Source organism: Phyllostomus discolor, chromosome 6 (assembly GCF_004126475.2).
Source record: "Phyllostomus discolor isolate MPI-MPIP mPhyDis1 chromosome 6, mPhyDis1.pri.v3, whole genome shotgun sequence".
Lineage (NCBI taxonomy): Eukaryota > Metazoa > Chordata > Mammalia > Chiroptera > Phyllostomidae > Phyllostomus > Phyllostomus discolor.
Genome location: NC_040908.2, coordinates 90,055,803 through 90,072,912, shown reverse-complemented (window position 1 = coordinate 90,072,912; position 17,110 = coordinate 90,055,803). Strand labels below are relative to the sequence as shown.

The window sequence follows — 17,110 nt, the reverse complement described above, 5'->3', positions numbered from 1 at the left end:
TTTATTGCTGTTTGAATATTGAGATTATTTTACTCTGTGATGAGTAATCATTCATAAAAAGTTTTTCTTAGATAATATATCTACGAATTATTATTTAATAAAAGGTGATGGGTAAAATACTTAAATAATAATTTTTATCATCTCTCTCTTACCAGGAAGTGGTCATAGCAGGAGCCACCAGAACACCTATTGGGTCCTTTCTCGGCAGCCTTTCCTCCCTGCCGGCCACTAAGCTTGGTTCCATTGCCATTCAGGGAGCCATTGAAAAGGCGGGTCAGTAGTCACTTTGCTTTTTGTGTTAAGTGGGCAGTGATTCAATGGAACAGATATTTATTGTGCATTTACTATATACATAACACTTAGAAATGAATTCCCTTTTAAAGAAGTCCTTGTATTATAGAGTTAGGAATGAAACTCAAAAACTGACAAGAAAAAGAAACAATTCCTGCTATATGATGTCATGCACTTTACTAGGTAATCGCTAATTATTGAATTGGAAATTCCTTTTTGAATTTTTGAAAAAGGGATACCAAAAGAAGAAGTGAAAGAAGCATACATGGGTAATGTTCTGCAAGGAGGTGAAGGACAAGCCCCTACAAGGCAAGCAGTGCTGGGTGCAGGTACTAGGAATACATTCTTGCTTTTATACTTAAAGTGTTTGACATGGAAAAATGAAGTTCACTGCAGCTTAAATAAAATATTAAATGTGTAACAATTTAATATTTATAGCCTTGTATTGGTAGAAGTAATGTCATTGCAGATTATAGTTTAATATACTTTATTTTATTAGTTTTAAATCTATAGTTATGTTTGAAGGGTGTCTTTGTTTTTCAAAAATATGACACATGTGTTGGTTTTAGGCTTACCTGTTTCTACTCCATGTACCACTGTAAACAAAGTTTGTGCCTCAGGAATGAAAGCTATCATGATGGCCTCTCAGAATCTTATGTGTGGACATCAGGTAAGAAGCACCTTCTTCTCTATTTCATAATTAAAATAATACGCATGGCTAAAAGATACCAAAAATCTGCTCATAAGTATAGTTGCTATGTTTCAGACACTCAGGAATATCTGGATGTGCTAATTTCCTTTGAAGTAGAGATCAGAATGATAGTGTTTTGTGTTAAGAAGTATTTCCCAGCCCTGGCCAGTGTGGCTTAGTTGGTTGGAGGATTGTCCCATACACCAAAGGTTGGGGGTTCATTTCTGGTCAGGCACACGCCTAGGTTGCAGGTTCAGTCCCTGGTTGGAACACAAATGGGAGGCAATCAATTGATGTTTCTCATAATGATGTTCCCCTCTCTTCTTCTCTCTCTAAAATCAATAACTTATTAAACATTCTTTAAAGTAGTTTTCAGCTAAGATATTTTAGTCTTTGGGTGATTCTTACAGTCTTTGAGATTTTTGGTAATTTTAAACATCATAAATTTTGTATTTACTAGAGTAAGAGTTTTCATTATATATGAGAACACGGTGCTGACCCTCGGAATCAAAATTGATGGAGCCCAGAATTGATGACTACTTTGTAGCTCCCAGGTGCTGCCTGGGTTCAGTTGTTAAACTGTGCAGACTTTCTACTGGCCTTGCTGATTTAGATCTTGTCGTACCTCAGATCACACAAGAGATTGCAATATATGCTGTGGTGTTAGAAGACCAGACCTAGATTCATAGAACTAAGACCATTAGATCTAAGCCCTTCTTTTTTGAGTTGAGGGACATGAGGTTGAGATGACCACAAACACAAAGTTAGAGGGTTGGAATTAGAAAGGAGATGTCTCTTTCCTATCTAGTGCTTTCCAGCTGAGGAGGACATAACACGGCAGGGTAAAAATCAGTTGAGGTGTTTGCATATTGTTTCCTACATATACAAGAACCACAATTATGTGTATCATTGATGGTATTCCTCTGTTGCTTTATTACCAATTATAAGACAAACCAGGGAGAGAAAAATTGTGATAATCTAAGTGAATGTATCAGAGACTTTATGTTATTTATGCACATGCTAAAATCTGATGGTATAGGTAAGTATAAAATGAAAAATAAGTCTTTCTTCTCACCCTCCTCTGAGCCTCTGACTTATTCACCACTTGTGTATCCTGACATCTAAGAGCAGGGGAAGGGACTAAACAGGACAAACCATTGTTACACGACAGTCACACAGATGTAAAGTGCAGCACAGGGAACGGAGTCAGTAATAGTCTAGTAACTGCGACTGGGGTCAGAGCGGTGTGGGATTGATTGGAATGATCACTTATGTCTAGTCACTGGGGTGTACACCTGAAACTAATATAATAGTGTATGTCAACTGTAATTGAAAATTTAAAAAAATGATTAAAAAAGCAGAAAACTTTGGGCGAGTTGCTTAAACTCTGTGCCTCACTTAATGTCTTGGAGATTTTTCTGTATCAGCACAGAAGATAGTATTCTATTGAATGGAACAACTATGTTTTATGGGTCCTTGTTGGATGAACATCTAGGCATCTTCAGTTCTTCACTATTTTAAGTAAAGCTGCAGTGAGTATCCCTATACATATATCTTTGTGTACTTATAAATACTTGAATCACCTCACTGAGGCAGTACATTGTAGTGGTTAAGAACACAAAATACACGCTGGTGGGATAGCTCAGTTGGTTGAAGCATCGTCTTGATATGCCAAAGTTGCGAGTTTGATCCCTGGTCAGGGCAAATACAAGAATCAACCAATGAACGAACAAATAAGCGGAATGACAAATTGATGTTCTTTCTCCCTTCATCCCTTTCCCTCTGAAATCAGTAAAAGAAAGTTAAAAAAAAAGAACACAAAGTCTACAGCCAGGCTGATTCCAAATTCTCCTCTGTCTTGCATTAGCTGGGACATTCACTGGAGATGGGACAATAAAACATTCCTCCTTATGTGGAAGTCTGATGGAAACATTCCTAAGAGGAAAATTTTTGAGTCAGATATTTTTAAAATTTTGGTATTTTCAAATGCTTTCCATAAAAGTTGAACCAGTTACACACTTTCCAAGGGTGATGAGAGCTCACTTGCCTCTGTGGAAGGTAACACAAACATTGCATATTTCCAAACCCTGGTGGAAACAGTGGGTGTTAGATGGTCATGAGACTGTTTAGATTTTCCAAAACTTCAAATGACAATGAGTTTTGTCTCAGTTGATTTATTGTGGTTCAATACCAAATGCTGTCTGCACCGCATTCAGATGCATTTAGTTACTGTTATTTGATTCATATGTGCATGTATATAACATGTATATGTGTATATATATATCTGACTCACAGGAATGGGACTTGCCTTGTTTTGAATAATTTTCTGATTTTGGAAAATGGTCAATTTTATTTTACTTTCTCAATTATAGTTGATGCTCAATATTATTTCATATTAATTTCAGGTGTTTGGCATAGGCTAGACATATAATTTACAACATGATCCCCCAATAAGTTTAGCGTCCATCTGGTAGCATGCATAATTATTATAATGTCACTGACTGTGTTCCCTGTGCTGCGCTTTATGTCCCAGTGGCTGTTCTGTAACTAACAGTGTGGACTTCTTAATTCCTTCACCTATCTTTTTAAATTTATTTTTTATTAATTTTCTTTTTTTTAGGGATAGAGGGAGAGGGAAAGGGAGGGAAGGAGGAAGGGAGAGAGAGGCAGGGAGAGAGAGAGAGGGAGAGAAACACCAGTTTGCTGTTCCACTTATTTATGCATTCATTTGTTCATTCTTGTATGTGCTCTGACTGGTGATCGAACCCACAACCTTGATGTATCAGAATGATGCTCTAACCGGCTGACAGTTACTGTTTTGTTTGTTCATTTATTTTGTTCTTCAGACTCCACATACAAATGAAATCATATGGTTTTTGTCTTTGACTTAGTCCACATAACATGATGACCTCTGGGCCTATCCATGTTGTCACAAATGCTAAGGTTTCTTTCTTCTTTACGGCTGAATAATATTCTACCATATATATGTTCCACATCTTGTTTATGATGAATTTTATTCTGTATTGAATGATTGATACCTTATTTTCTGTCACTGCCATCATCCCCAGAAAAGATATTCAATATTTCAGGATAACTGAATAAAACATACATGAGAACTAATTGAGAAATCTAAATATTTCAAAATAGGCAATATATTTGTTTCTTTGGTGTAGAACTTGTTTCTCCTTATTCCTGATTAAAGGCTGTGAGAAAATAATGTTTGCTTTAATTACTCCTTTAATGTAAACAAATTTCTTTTGTTGATTTATAATGACAGGTTACTTGATTAATATTTACTAAACTTCTATATATGCTAGGCACCAAAGGCATGAAAATAGATTTAACAGGGTTTCTGGATTCAGGAGAGCTTAGTTTATTGTTTCTCTTTCTTTTCTTTTCCTTCCTTCCTTCCTTCCTTCCTTCCTTCCTTCCTTCCTTCCTTCCTTCCTTCCTTCCTTCCTTCCTTCCTTCCTTCCTTCCTTCCTTCCTGAGAGAAAGAAACATTGATTTGTTGTTCTACTTAATTTATGCACTTAATGGTTGCTTATTGTGCCCTGATCTGAAATCAGACCTGCATCCTTGGTGCATTGGGACATGCTCTAACCAACTAAGCTACATGGGCAGGGACTACACCACAGCTTTTTATCCACTTGTCTCCTGACAGGCACTGGGGTTGCTTCCATTTCTTGCCCGTTATAAATAACTCTGCAATGAACACAGGGGTGCATATATTCTTTCGAATTAGTGTTTTAGGTTTTTTCAGATATATTCCCAGAAGTGGAATCACTAGGTGATAAGGCAGTTCCATTTTTAATTTTGTTGAAGATCCTCTATACTGTTTTCCATAGTGGCTGTGCAAATCTGCATCCACACCAACAGTGCACTAGGGTTCCATTTTCTCCACATTCTTGTCAACACTTATCATTGTGGATTTGTGATGATAGCCATCCTATCATCAGAATAAGTAGATGTGAGGTGAAGTCTCCTTGTGGTTTTAATTTACATTTGTCTGAGGATTAGCGACGTTGAGCATCTTTTCATATGTCTCTTGGCCATCTGTGTGTCCTCTTTGGAGAAGTGTCTGTTCAGGTCCTCTTCCCATTTTTTAATTGGATTGTTTGTGGTTTTTTTAGTGTTGAATTGTATTAATTCTTTATAAACTTTGGATATTAACTCCTTATTAGATGTATTATTGGAGAATATCTTCCTCCATTCAGTGGGTTGTTTTTTAATTTTGTTGATGGTTTCCTTTGCTGCACAAAACTTAATTTTGATGCATTTGCATTTGTTTATTTTTCCTTTTGTTTCCCTTCCCTAAGGAGATATATCAGAAAAAATATTGATAAGAAAATTTTCTGTGATTTCACTGCCTGTTTTCTTCTAGAATTCTGTGGTTTTGAGTCTTACATTTAAGTCTTTAATCCATTTTGAGTTTATTCTCATATATGATGTAAGAAGGAGGTCTTATTTCATCTTTTTTACATCTATCTGTCCAATTTTCCTAACATAATTTATTGAATAGACTTTCTTTACCTAATTGTATGCTTTTGCCTCTTTTGTCAAATATTAATAAATCATATAAACATGGGTTTATTTCTGGGCTCTATTTTGTTTCACTTATTTTTTGTTTTTTTTTATGCCAGTACTATGCTGTTTTGAGATTTTGTTTATTTTTTAGAGAGAGGGGAAGGGATGGAGAAAGGAGGAGAAACATCCATCAGTTGCCTTTTGCTTACTCACTGCTGGAGACTTGGGCATGTGCTCTGATGAGAACCAAACCTTTTTGGTTTGTGGGATGATGCCTAACCCACTGAACCACATCTGTCAGGGCACTATGCTGTTTTGATTTCCCTAGCCTTGCAGTGTAGTTTGATATCAGGTAGCACAATACCTCCAATTTTGTTCTCGTTTTCTCAGGATTGTTGTGGCTTGTGGGGTCTTTTGTGCTTCTATTTCAATTTTTCCATTGTGTTCCAGTTCTGTGAAATATGCCATTGGTATTTTGATAGGAATTGTGTTGAATCGATACATTGTTTTGGGTAGTATGGACATTTTAATGATGTTTACTTTTTCTGTCCGTAAACATAATATATGCTTCCATTTACTTGTATTTTCTTCAATTTCTTTCTTCAGTGTTGTATAATTTTCTGAGTATAGGTCTTTTACCTTCTTGAATAACTGTTCCTAGGTATTTCATTTTATTTTTGAGTGGGATTGTTTTCTTAGTTTCCCTTTCTGATTGTTCATTGTTGGTGTATAAATATGTAACTGATTTCTGGATACTTATTTTATATGCTGCTACTTTACTGAATTCATTTATCAGTTATAACAGGTTTTTGGTGTTATCATTAGGTTTCTCTATAAACTGTATCATGTGCTTTGCAAATAATGACAGTTTTACTTCTTCCTTTCCAATTTGGATACTTTATATTTCTTCTTGTCTGATTGCTGTGGTTCTGACTTCCAGTACTGTGTTGAATAAGAGAGGTGAAAGTGGACATCCTTGTCTTGTTCCTGATCCTAAGGTAAATGCTTTTAGTTTTTCTCCATTGAATATAATGTTACCTGTGGGTTTGTCATACACAGGCTTTATTTTTTTGAGATATGTCCCCCCTAGTTTGCTGAGAGTTTTTTTTTTTATCATAAATGGGTGCCAAGTCAGGGGTGTCTGACCTTTTGGCATCTGTGGGTCACACTGGAAGAAGAGTTATTTTGGGCCACATGTTAAATACATCATGACACATAATCACAAAAACATCTCATAATGTTTTAAGTACATTTATGATTTTGTGTTGGGCCACATTCACAGCCACCCTGTGCCACATGTGGGCCCTGGGCCGCAGGTTGGACACCACTGATTGATATGATCATACGATTTTTATCCTTTAGTTTGTTTATGTGATGTATCATGTTCATTGCTTTGCGGGTATTGTACCAAGCTTGCATCCCTGGAATAAATCCCACTTGCTCATGCTTTATGATCTTTTTAATGCATTGTTGGATTTTGTTTGCTAATATTTTGTTGAGGGTTTTTGCATCTATTTATTCATCAGTGATATTGACATATAATTTTCTTTGTAGCATCTTTATCTGGTTTTAGAATTAGAGTAATGCTGGCCTCTTAAAATGAGCTTAGGTGTGTTCCCTCCGCTTGAAATTTTTGGAATAGTTTGAAAAGTAATAGGTTGTAGTTCTTTGAATATTTGGTAGAATTCCCCTGTGAAGCCATTCAGTCCAGGACTTTTGTTTGTTGGGAGTTTTTTGATTACTGCTTCAGTTTCATTAGTTATAATCATCCTGTTCAGATTTTCTGTTTCTTCTTGATTCAGTTTTGGAAGATTGTGTGTTTCTAGGAATTTATCCATTTATTTCATATTGTCCTACTTGTTGGCGTATAGTTGTTTGTACTATTTCCTTATAATCATTTGTATTTCGGTGACATCGCTTGTTACTTCTCTTTCATTTCTAATTTTTATTTGGATCCTCCTCCTTTTTTTTCTTTTTAAAATCCTCACCCAAGTATATGCTTCTTGATTATAGAGAGATAGAGGAAGGGGGAGAGGTAGAGAAAGAGAGAGAGGGAGAGGGAGAAGAAAAAGAAGAAGAGGAGGAGGTAGAAAAGAAGAGGAAGAGGAGGAAGTGGAGGGGAGGAGAGAAAAACATCAGTAGGTTGTCTGCTGTATGCGCCCTAACCATATGAAACCCATGTGGGAAGTAAACCCACACCCAGGCATGCACCCCCACTGGCGATCACACCTGCACTGTCTAGTGCATGGGATAATGCTCCAACCAACTAAGCCACCAGGGCATTACTTATTTATTTTATGTTTTAATTTTAATTTTTAGAGTGAGGGATGGGAGGAAAAAAGAAAGGGAGTCAATCGACCATGTGCATGAGAAACACGATTGGTTGCCTCTTCTGTACCCTGACTGTGAACAGAACCTGCAACCCAGGCATGTGCCCTAACCAGCAATAAACCCACCACATTTCCGTTTGTGGGATGATGCCCAGTGCACTGAGTCATACCAGTGAGGGCATTGTTCTTTTTTAAAGAATTCTTTTTTTTTTCTTTAGGTTTTATTTATTCATTTTTAGAGAGAGGGGAAGAGAAGGAGAGGGAGAGAAACATCAATATGTGATTGCCTCTCACACACCCCGTAGTGGGGACCCGGCCCACAACCCAGGCATGTGCCCTGACTGGGAATTGAACTGGAGACCCTTTGGTTCACAGCCCATGCTCAATCCACTGAGCTATACCAGCCAAGGCAGGGCATTTTTTTTAAAGAGATTTTTCAGGGCTCTTTTTTTCTTGATGATTCCAGTATAAGGTTTATCAATCTTGTTTAGCTTTTCAAAAAACCAGCTCTTGGTTTCATTGATCTTTTATATTGTTTTTTTTTTTTTAGTTTCTATATCACTTATTCAGTCTACAGCCTAAAGTTTGAATCTTGTCTATATCATTTATTCCCACACTGGTCTTTATTATTTACTTTCTTCTACTCATTTTGGGCTTAGTTTGTTCTTTTTCTTATTCCTTTAGGTGTATGGTTAGTGTGTTTGAGATTTTTCTTATTTCTTGACACAGACTGCTTTAGCTGTGTCCTGTAGATTTCAGGTGGTTGTGTTGCCATTTTCATTTGTCCCAAGGTATGTTTTGATTTCTTCCTCAATCTCATTAGCCTATTAATTGTTTAGTAACCTGTTATTTAGCCTCCATGTGTTTGTGTATTTTTCTGTTTTTTTTTTCCTTATAATTGATTAATACTTTCATACCATTGTGGTCAGAGAAGATACTTGATATGATTTTAATTTTCTTAAATGTATTAAGACATGTTTTGTGTCCTAACATGTGGTCTGTCCTAGATAATGTTTCATGTGTATCTGAAAAAAATGTATATTCTTCAGCTTTGGAGGAAAATGCTCTGAAAATGTCAATTAAATCCATTTCTTCCAATATGTTATTTAAGACTGCTGTTTTCTTACGATTTTGTTTTGAAGATCTATCCATTGATGTCAATGAGGTATTAAAATACCCTACAATGTCTGTATTATTATTGATTTCTTTATGTCCATGAAGATTTGCTTTATATATTAAAGTACTTCTATGTTGGGTGCATTTAATTGTTTACGTAGGATTGATCCATAAATGTTTTGTTGGATTGATCCATTTTTTATTATATAGTGTCCTTGTCTCTTATTATAACTTTTGTTTTAAATTCTCTTTTTTCTGATATAAGTGTAGCTACTCTAGCTTCTTAAATTTTTCCATTTGCATGAAGTATCTATCCATCCCTTTTCATTCAGTGATGTGTATCTTTCATTCTTAGGTGGGTCTCCTGGGGACAGCATATACATGGTCTTGTTTTCTTTTTAAAAATATTATTTATTTTTACAGAGAGGGAGAGAAAGCTCAATGTCTGGTTGCTTCTTGAGTGCCCCACACTGGGGACCTGGCCTTCAACCCAGGCATGTGCCCTGACTGGGAATCAAACTGGCAACTCTTTGGTTCACAGGCTGGCACTCAATCCACTGAGCTACACCAGCCAGGGCTGGTCTTGTTTTCTTGAATCAAAGTGCCTGCTGAGCTAAAGCCAGACCTGGTCTTGTTTTCTTATCCATTCAGCTTCCCTATGTCTTTTGATTGGAGCATTTAAGATATATACATTTAAAGTTATTATTAATAGGTATGCATATAGTGCCATTTTATTCCTTATAACTGTGATATTTTTCTTTACTTTTTTAAAAGAAATCCCTTTAACATTTCTTGTAATACTGGTTGCTTGTAATGAACTCCTTTAGCTCATTTTCCAGGAGGCTCCTAATCTGTCCTTCGACTCTAAATGATAGCTTTATTCGGTGTCTTGGTTGTAGGTCCTTGCTTTTTTTTTTTTTTTTTTTAAGATTTTATTAATTTATCTTTAGAGAGAGGGGAAGGGAGGGAGAAAGAAAGGGAGAGAAACATCAATGTATGGTTGCCTCTCATGCACTCCCTACTGGGGACCTGGCCTGTAATCCAGTCATGTGCCCTGACTGGGAATTGAACCTGTGACCCTTTGGTTTGCAGGCCGCCACTCAATCCACTGAGCGACACTAGCCAGGGCTCCTTGCTTTTCATCCTCTTGAATATTTCAATCTGAAATGTTTCTGTTGAGAAATTAATGGACATTCTTATAGGTGCTTCCTTGTACATTAACTATTGTCTTTCTCTTGTTGCTTTAAAAATTCTTACTTTGTCTTTCAGCTTTGGTATTTTATTTGGTGTGGGCCTCTTTGGGTTCATGTTGTTTGGAACTCTTCGTGCTTCCTGGACTTGTCTTTCTTCTTCACGAGGTTAGGGATGTTCTTAGTCATTATTTTTTAAGTAGTTTCTCAACATCTTGCTCTATTTTTTTTCTTTTTCTCCTGTGATACATGTATTACACATCATTTGCCCCAAAGGTCCCCTTATACTATCCTCATTTTTTTTAAAAATTCTTTTTTTGCCCTGACCAGTGTGGCTCACTTGGTTTGGTAACATCCTGCAGAATGAAGGCCTAATTGACTCCCTGTCAGGGTATATGTGTGGGTTGCAGTGTTGGTCCCTGCTGAGGCACATGCAAGACATGACTGATCAGTGTTTCTCTCTCACATCAATGTTTCTCTCCCTCTCTTTCCCTCTTCCCCCCTCTAAAAATAATTAATAAATCCTTTAAAAGTACTTTTTAAAATTCTTTTTTCTAAGAAGTGAACAAGCAAAATAGACTCAGAGCAGGCTGACAGCTCTGTTGGGGGTTGGGTGTGGAGGGAGGGAGCAAAAAAGAAAAACAACTGATGGACATGAACTACTGTGGGGTGATTGTGGGCCTGAGGGGGTAGGTGGAAGTGAAAAAGGGTGTAAGGGGAGAATGCAATAAAAAATAAACTATTAAAAAATTCTCTTCTTTTTGCTGCCCTAATTGGGTGTTTTCTGCTACCTTGTCTTCCAGATCACTAATTTGATCCTCTGCTTCATCTAACCTAATGTTGATTCCCTCTAAAGTCTTCATTTCCAATATTGCATTTTTTATTTCTGACTGGTTCTTTTTTTATGGTGTCTGTCCTTTTTATGCTGCTGAAGTTCTCACTAAATTCACTGAGCATCCTTAGAACCATATTTTTGAACTGTGTATCTGGTAGATTGACTGCCTCCATCTATTTATAGATGGAGGCATCTATATATATTTATTTGCAGATTTCTCCTTTCTTTCATTTGGAGCGTGTTTCTTTGTGTCCCTAATTTGACCGCCTCCTTGTTTGTCTCTGTGTATTAGGTAGATCTGCTGTCTCCCAGTCTCAGTATAGTTGCCTTATGTACTAGATGTCCTGTGGGACCCAGTGGTGCAGTCTTCTTGATCACTGAGCTGGGTGCTCTCCACAAAATATCCCTGTTGTGGGTTATGTGAGTCTTCCTATTGTAGTTGTCTTTTGGAGGGAGACCTAAAAAAAGAATCATTTATTTCTCACAGTTTTGTAGGCAGAAAAGTACATCAGCATGTCAGCAAATTCAGTTCTGGTGAGGACTTGTGTCCTGGTTTGTTGATGGCTGCCTTCTTGCTGTATTCCCTCACAGGGAATCTGTAGTTGAGTCTTGATTTGTGTTGGCCTGTGCATCTGTAGTGTCAACCCTCAGGCAAGCTGATTGTGAAGATTGACCCCTACCACAATATATGAGCTGCTGAGTGGGTGCTGAGCACATGAAGTGAGATTTGTCTCAGCATGGTCTAGTACATGCAAATATCTCCCTTTGTAGGTGGGACTTGTGGAACTAATTGGATCCTGCTCTGATGTCTGAAATGTACCACTGAGTGTGTTGGTTCTGGGACCTCTTGGGAGGAATTCTGGCACAGGTCAGTGTCACACCTGCCCGTGACTGGCCCTTAGCAGTCTGTGTAGAGCTAGAAAGGGATCCAGTTTGTGGCTGCCTTTGCTGGGGTCGGGTGTATGTGAGAAAGGCCAAGCTGTACACCAAGCCTGGGTTCCACCAGTGCTGAGCCTGGGGGGAGGTCAGCAAAAGGCCCAAGGCACCCGAGATCCATCTTGACTGCCTCTGCCTGTTAGGCTCAGTCACTGGAAGAGTCTGGCTGTATGCGAGTTGTGTTAGGTGGGTTCTCAGTGAAACACAAGGATGAGTTGTGATTACCTGAAAAGATTCAAACTTGGGTGCCATTGCTGGATCTGAGGCCTTGTTACAGGGTGCAGCCAAGGGGGTGGACCCCAAATGGGCATTTAAAATGGGGTCCAGAACTCAAGGTGTCCAGGGGATTTTTGGATGTCCTCACTCCCACTCCCCAGGTGTGGGTTGGGGGAAGGGACAAATGGAGCAGGGCCATTGAGAGCTGTTTTGCATAGCAATAGCCTTGCAGCTAACCTCTGCTGTGGTCATTTAACATATCTATAGCCTTTGGCTGGTCACTTAGATATGTTAAATAGCTGTGGCCATGCCCTGAGCCAGGGGAATGGAAGTGACTTCCCCACCAAGACATGACTGGAGGCAGGTTCCCCCCCCCCCACCCCCCGCCCCCTGAGCTACAGCGCCTGGGTGGGAGCTCGGAGATGATTGGCTCCAGGACATGGGGCCACACCTTCCCAGACTCATGATGGCAGTCCAGTAAAGCTGGAAGGGTATGAGTTCTGGCATGTGAAGCCGAGTGTGGGAGGAGTTGGAAATGGGGCTGCACAGGAAGATTGGCGCAGGGATTTAAACCCAGAGGCGGCAGCCATTGAGGGGGAGAACCATGCAGCTGTGGAAGTGCAGAGAAGATCACAGCCATTGGAGAGAGAACCACTTGGCCTTGACAGCGTGGAGACTCCCGCAGCCCTGAGAGAGAGAATCACCATGCGGCTTTAGCAGAGAACCACCACTCGGCTTTGGCAGAGTGGCGACCCCTCCCCCCTTGCAGCCATTGCACAGGGGGAGAAGCGCGCGGTTTTGGCTGAGTGGAGACTCCCGTGGCCCTGGGAGAGAGGACCACGTGCCTTTGCCAGAGTGGGGACCTCTGCAGCTTTAGAAGGGGGAACCACCACCTGGTTTTAGCAGAGATCCCAGCGACTTAGCTGAGGGTGCCGGGAAACCAGGGAGGTCTCCCAGTCGAGAGGGAGTACTAACTGGGAAGAACCAGAGGACTGCCTGAGCCATGGACTTCTATTTCCTTTCCTGAGATACGGTACTCTGGACTGGGCAAAGGGGGAAGGAAGGAAGTACTGTGTCTGTTTGTGGGTGTTTTAAGGGATTTTGGGATTTTTGATAAAGACATTAGGTCACTACTTTAAGTTTGTATAGCATTAAATAAACATTTCCTTTCTTTTTCACAAATCTCTGGTATTGAGAGACGTCTTTCCTCTGGTGGCAGACATAACAGACCTGGGGGCTTCTTTCAATAATAGTATATCGTCCCAGGCCCCCCTTGTTTGTTCTGTAACGGCCTCTCAGCAAAATTTCTAAGGTGCACCAAGATTAGCTACCACCTGCTAGGTGCCCATAGACTTTTGCAGTGCAGCAGGGTCTCAAGGCAGTCATCAGGGTGAGGCAGCAGAGTTTATCAGGCCCAAGCACACCAAGATCTGGCTATGTGAAGAGAAGGCTTTGTCCCGGACTGGTGTGCAAAAGAAAGATGGCCCTTGTCCTAGAGTCACACTACTCAGTCTTGACATCCTGAGTCCGCCTGGACCTGTATACCATGTGTCTAGTCAGCTAACATCTGTGCAGAACATGAGTTTGGCAGGGTGGGACCACAGGGAGTCAGAGGTGTGGGGCTATTGCATTGATAGTGTATGGAGGGTAGTACTCTACCCAAGAAAGATGGCATTAGTGGGCAGTGGGGGTGAGGGACTCAGCACAAGGACACTGATGGTTGTTCTTTCAGCTCTCCTAAGCCACATTCCTCATTCTCTCTTCACCTGAGTCTGTTCTGCTCCAAGGTGCCTTCCCTCCACTAGAGCCCAGGGTGAGTGGCTGCTGAAGAGATTTTGTGCATTTTCCCTTTAAGAAGTTTCCCGGGTTTCTAGCTGACTCCTGTCTCTCCCTGGCAGACAGATTTTCTGCTGATTTTCACAGCCATATGTCATGTGAGCTACTCCTCCTGACTCTGGTGCTCTGGGCTGGGGAGCCTGGCTGGGTTTAGACCCCACACTTCTCGGGCGGCTGGAGTGGGGGTTGCAGCTGATACCCCTGGGGATTCTCAGCTGCCACATGTGCAAGTGGGGTCAGCCCTTTTTGTGTTTCTGCCTGTCCTACCAGTTTTGGTGTGGCTTCTTCTGTAAATCCTTGTTGTAAGTCTTCTGTTCATCTAGCCTTCAGTTGGTTATTCAGGTTGTTCTATACTCTGCTGCCATCTTAGACCCCCTCTGACTCTCATCTTAATATCATTACACATTTTAGACCATTTCCTTTCATCAGGGTCAAGAGGGTACTTCCTGTGTTTACTATGTAACATGTCTAATAAAGTCCATGTAAATTACTTGTTTGTTATAGCTGGGTAATGGGTTTTCCACTGTCTAAAATGACGTTGGTTTTTCTTTGTGTGTGCTGCTGACCAGGATGTGATGGTGGCAGGGGGCATGGAGAGCATGTCCAACGTTCCCTACGTGATGAACAGAGGAGCCACGCCCTACGGTGGGGTAAAACTTGAAGATTTGATCGTAAAAGATGGGCTAACCGATGTCTACAATAAAATTCATATGGTAGTTATTTTTTACTAGTGAAATGGCATGTAGTGTATAATACTGCTCATTTTTTAAAAAATGATGTGTATTTTAGAAATTGAACTGTAGGGTGGGCTCTGTAAATGTTGATTTTAGCCATTCATTTTAGGAAAACATTTTTATATGTGCATTACATTGGCCTGGCTTAATTACTGAATTCCCACACCATGGAATCAGGCATCTTATGACTTGAAGTAATGTGTTCCATAACTATTTAATTATTTTCCTTTGAAAAAGCGACTTCTGGTCTAATTCAAGTATTTGAAGGTGAGACATGGGTGAAAAGTTGCCTAGTACAGAAGAGCATATTTTAAGAAACTAAATTTAACGGTTATTTCATGTTATCCAAAGGTAATAGATATTTTATAAGTTATACAAAGTTAATTAGTCTTTTAAAAATTTCAACTTTTATCAGGGTAACTGTGCTGAGAACACTGCAAAGAAGATGAATATTCCACGAGAGGAACAGGATACTTATGCTATTAGCTCCTACACCAGGAGTAAAGCAGCGTGGGAAGCTGGAAAGTTTGGAAATGAAGTTATTCCTGTCACAATCACAGTAAAAGGTAGAGGGATAATGTTCCAAAATAGATTTTATTTTTCAGTAGACTTTACATGTTGGTAAATTTTTTATGTTTAAATTTTAGATTAGTACATTTTCATCTTTTATTTCAGCTGAGGACACTGCTCCTTCTGCTTAATTAAGGGAAATGTTACCAGATAATATAATTCAACCCAACTTAATGTAGGTGACAGACAGCCCATTAGTTTAAGTGAAAAAGAATTATTAGAAGGCTTCTGGGATTACCTTCTAGAACTGACAGATGTATGGCAGCAACCAGTCAGCTCCTTGTTTCAGGGGTTTGAACTGGGTGTACAGCACTGTCAGGACCTGCTCTCTTGGCTTCTCGGTGCGCTGCATGCTTTTGTGCTTAATTTGCTCAGGCTTCCTGTTTCTGCCTTTATTTCTCTTCACATGTGTAAACCTCAAGGAGACCTACAGAGCAACTCCAGGTGAATAAATCCACAGTAAAGGCTCATTAACCTGGTTTAGGTTACATTTCCATTCTAGGCATGTTTACTGTGCCCAGAATGATGGAATACTAGAGCTTATGCAGCCTAGGTAGGACATCTGCCCTACCTAGGAATAGGAGAATGGGATCCATGATCACAGATGGAGGTGGAGAGAGAAGAGATGGGATGTGGCTGAAGAGATTTAAATTGTCTTAAACTACTTATTCATCTTTAAGACAGTAAGAGATTAGAGATGGTATATTCTACAGGCATATAAGGGAGCCACAGACTACCAGGTACCTTCTGCAACAGTTTCTTACTGAATGACTAATTGTTGTCTTAATTGATGATTACTTAAAAGATTTTTGGCCCAGGCCTGGTAGCTCAGTTGGTTAGAGCATCACCCCAGTCCATCAAAGTTGTATGTTTGATCCTCAGTCAGGGCACAGTACAAGAATCAACCAATGAATGCAGAAATAAGTGGAACAACAAATCAATGTTTCTCCCCCCTCCTTCTTCTCTAGAAACATTTTAAAAATTTTTAAAAAGATTTTTGTTTTAGGTAAACCAGATGTAGTGGTGAAAGAAGATGAAGAGTATAAACGTGTTGATTTTAGCAAAGTTCCAAAGCTGAAGACAGTCTTCCAAAAAGAAAATGGTTAGTATTAAGAACTGAAGCATAAGAAAAACATGGAGTCCTTAATACTCTATTTAGTCTTGGAATTGCATACGGATTTTTGAAAAGTAATTCCAGAAAACATCTAGGAACTACTTACATTTTCAGTACATCAAGATTAAGTGAAATTAACAAAACAGATATTTGGATCAAAGTATATTTATAGTTGCTTAACAGTTAATACCGTTAATATATACAATCCTGGGAAAGAGATTATAGAATGACTTTAAAATTGGTTTTCATATGCAGCTCATCTTGAAAGTTTATCGTGATATGAAAATCAGGTTTACATATTATGTTCAATGTCTGTAAGTTTCTTGAGGACTAAGATGAGAACTGCTTTGTTCACCGTTGTATTCCCAGTTCCTGGCATGTAGGAGTACATCCTCAATAAATAATTGTTAAATGTTAGTACAAATGAAATCTCAATGTTCTTAATGGTTTTGATATCCTTTTGTGGAAAGTTGGTTCTGCTTTTAAAATTGGCTATATATAATTGCTTAATAAACCAAAAAAAGTCTCCTGATTAAATCTCTCAAAACCAACTATAGGAATGGTGCATTTTTTAAAAAAAGCATCATATAAAAATTTATATTGCAGAAGTATATATAAAAATATTAGCAGCAGTCTATAATAGGATCTTCACTGATATTTTAAAACACACCTTAATTGACATAATTTACGTACCATAAAATTCTCTTTTTGAAATATAGCGCAC

At 39.0% G+C, this 17,110-nt stretch overlaps 1 protein-coding gene across 3 annotated transcripts in view; it reads left to right on the top strand.

Annotated features, from left to right (window-relative positions):
* Nucleotides 1-17,110, top strand: part of ACAT1 (acetyl-CoA acetyltransferase 1) — a 53,258-nt gene that overhangs the window by 28,875 nt on the left and 7,273 nt on the right. For all 3 annotated transcript variants that reach the window (XM_036028609.1, XM_028517315.2, XM_036028610.1), the window contains exons 3-8: nt 156-273; nt 525-620; nt 861-961; nt 14,538-14,681; nt 15,118-15,268; nt 16,279-16,374. In XM_036028609.1, the coding sequence (XP_035884502.1) occupies nt 156-273; nt 525-620; nt 861-961; nt 14,538-14,681; nt 15,118-15,268; nt 16,279-16,374 (706 nt within the window). The remainder of the gene's footprint in view (nt 1-155; nt 274-524; nt 621-860; nt 962-14,537; nt 14,682-15,117; nt 15,269-16,278; nt 16,375-17,110) is intronic.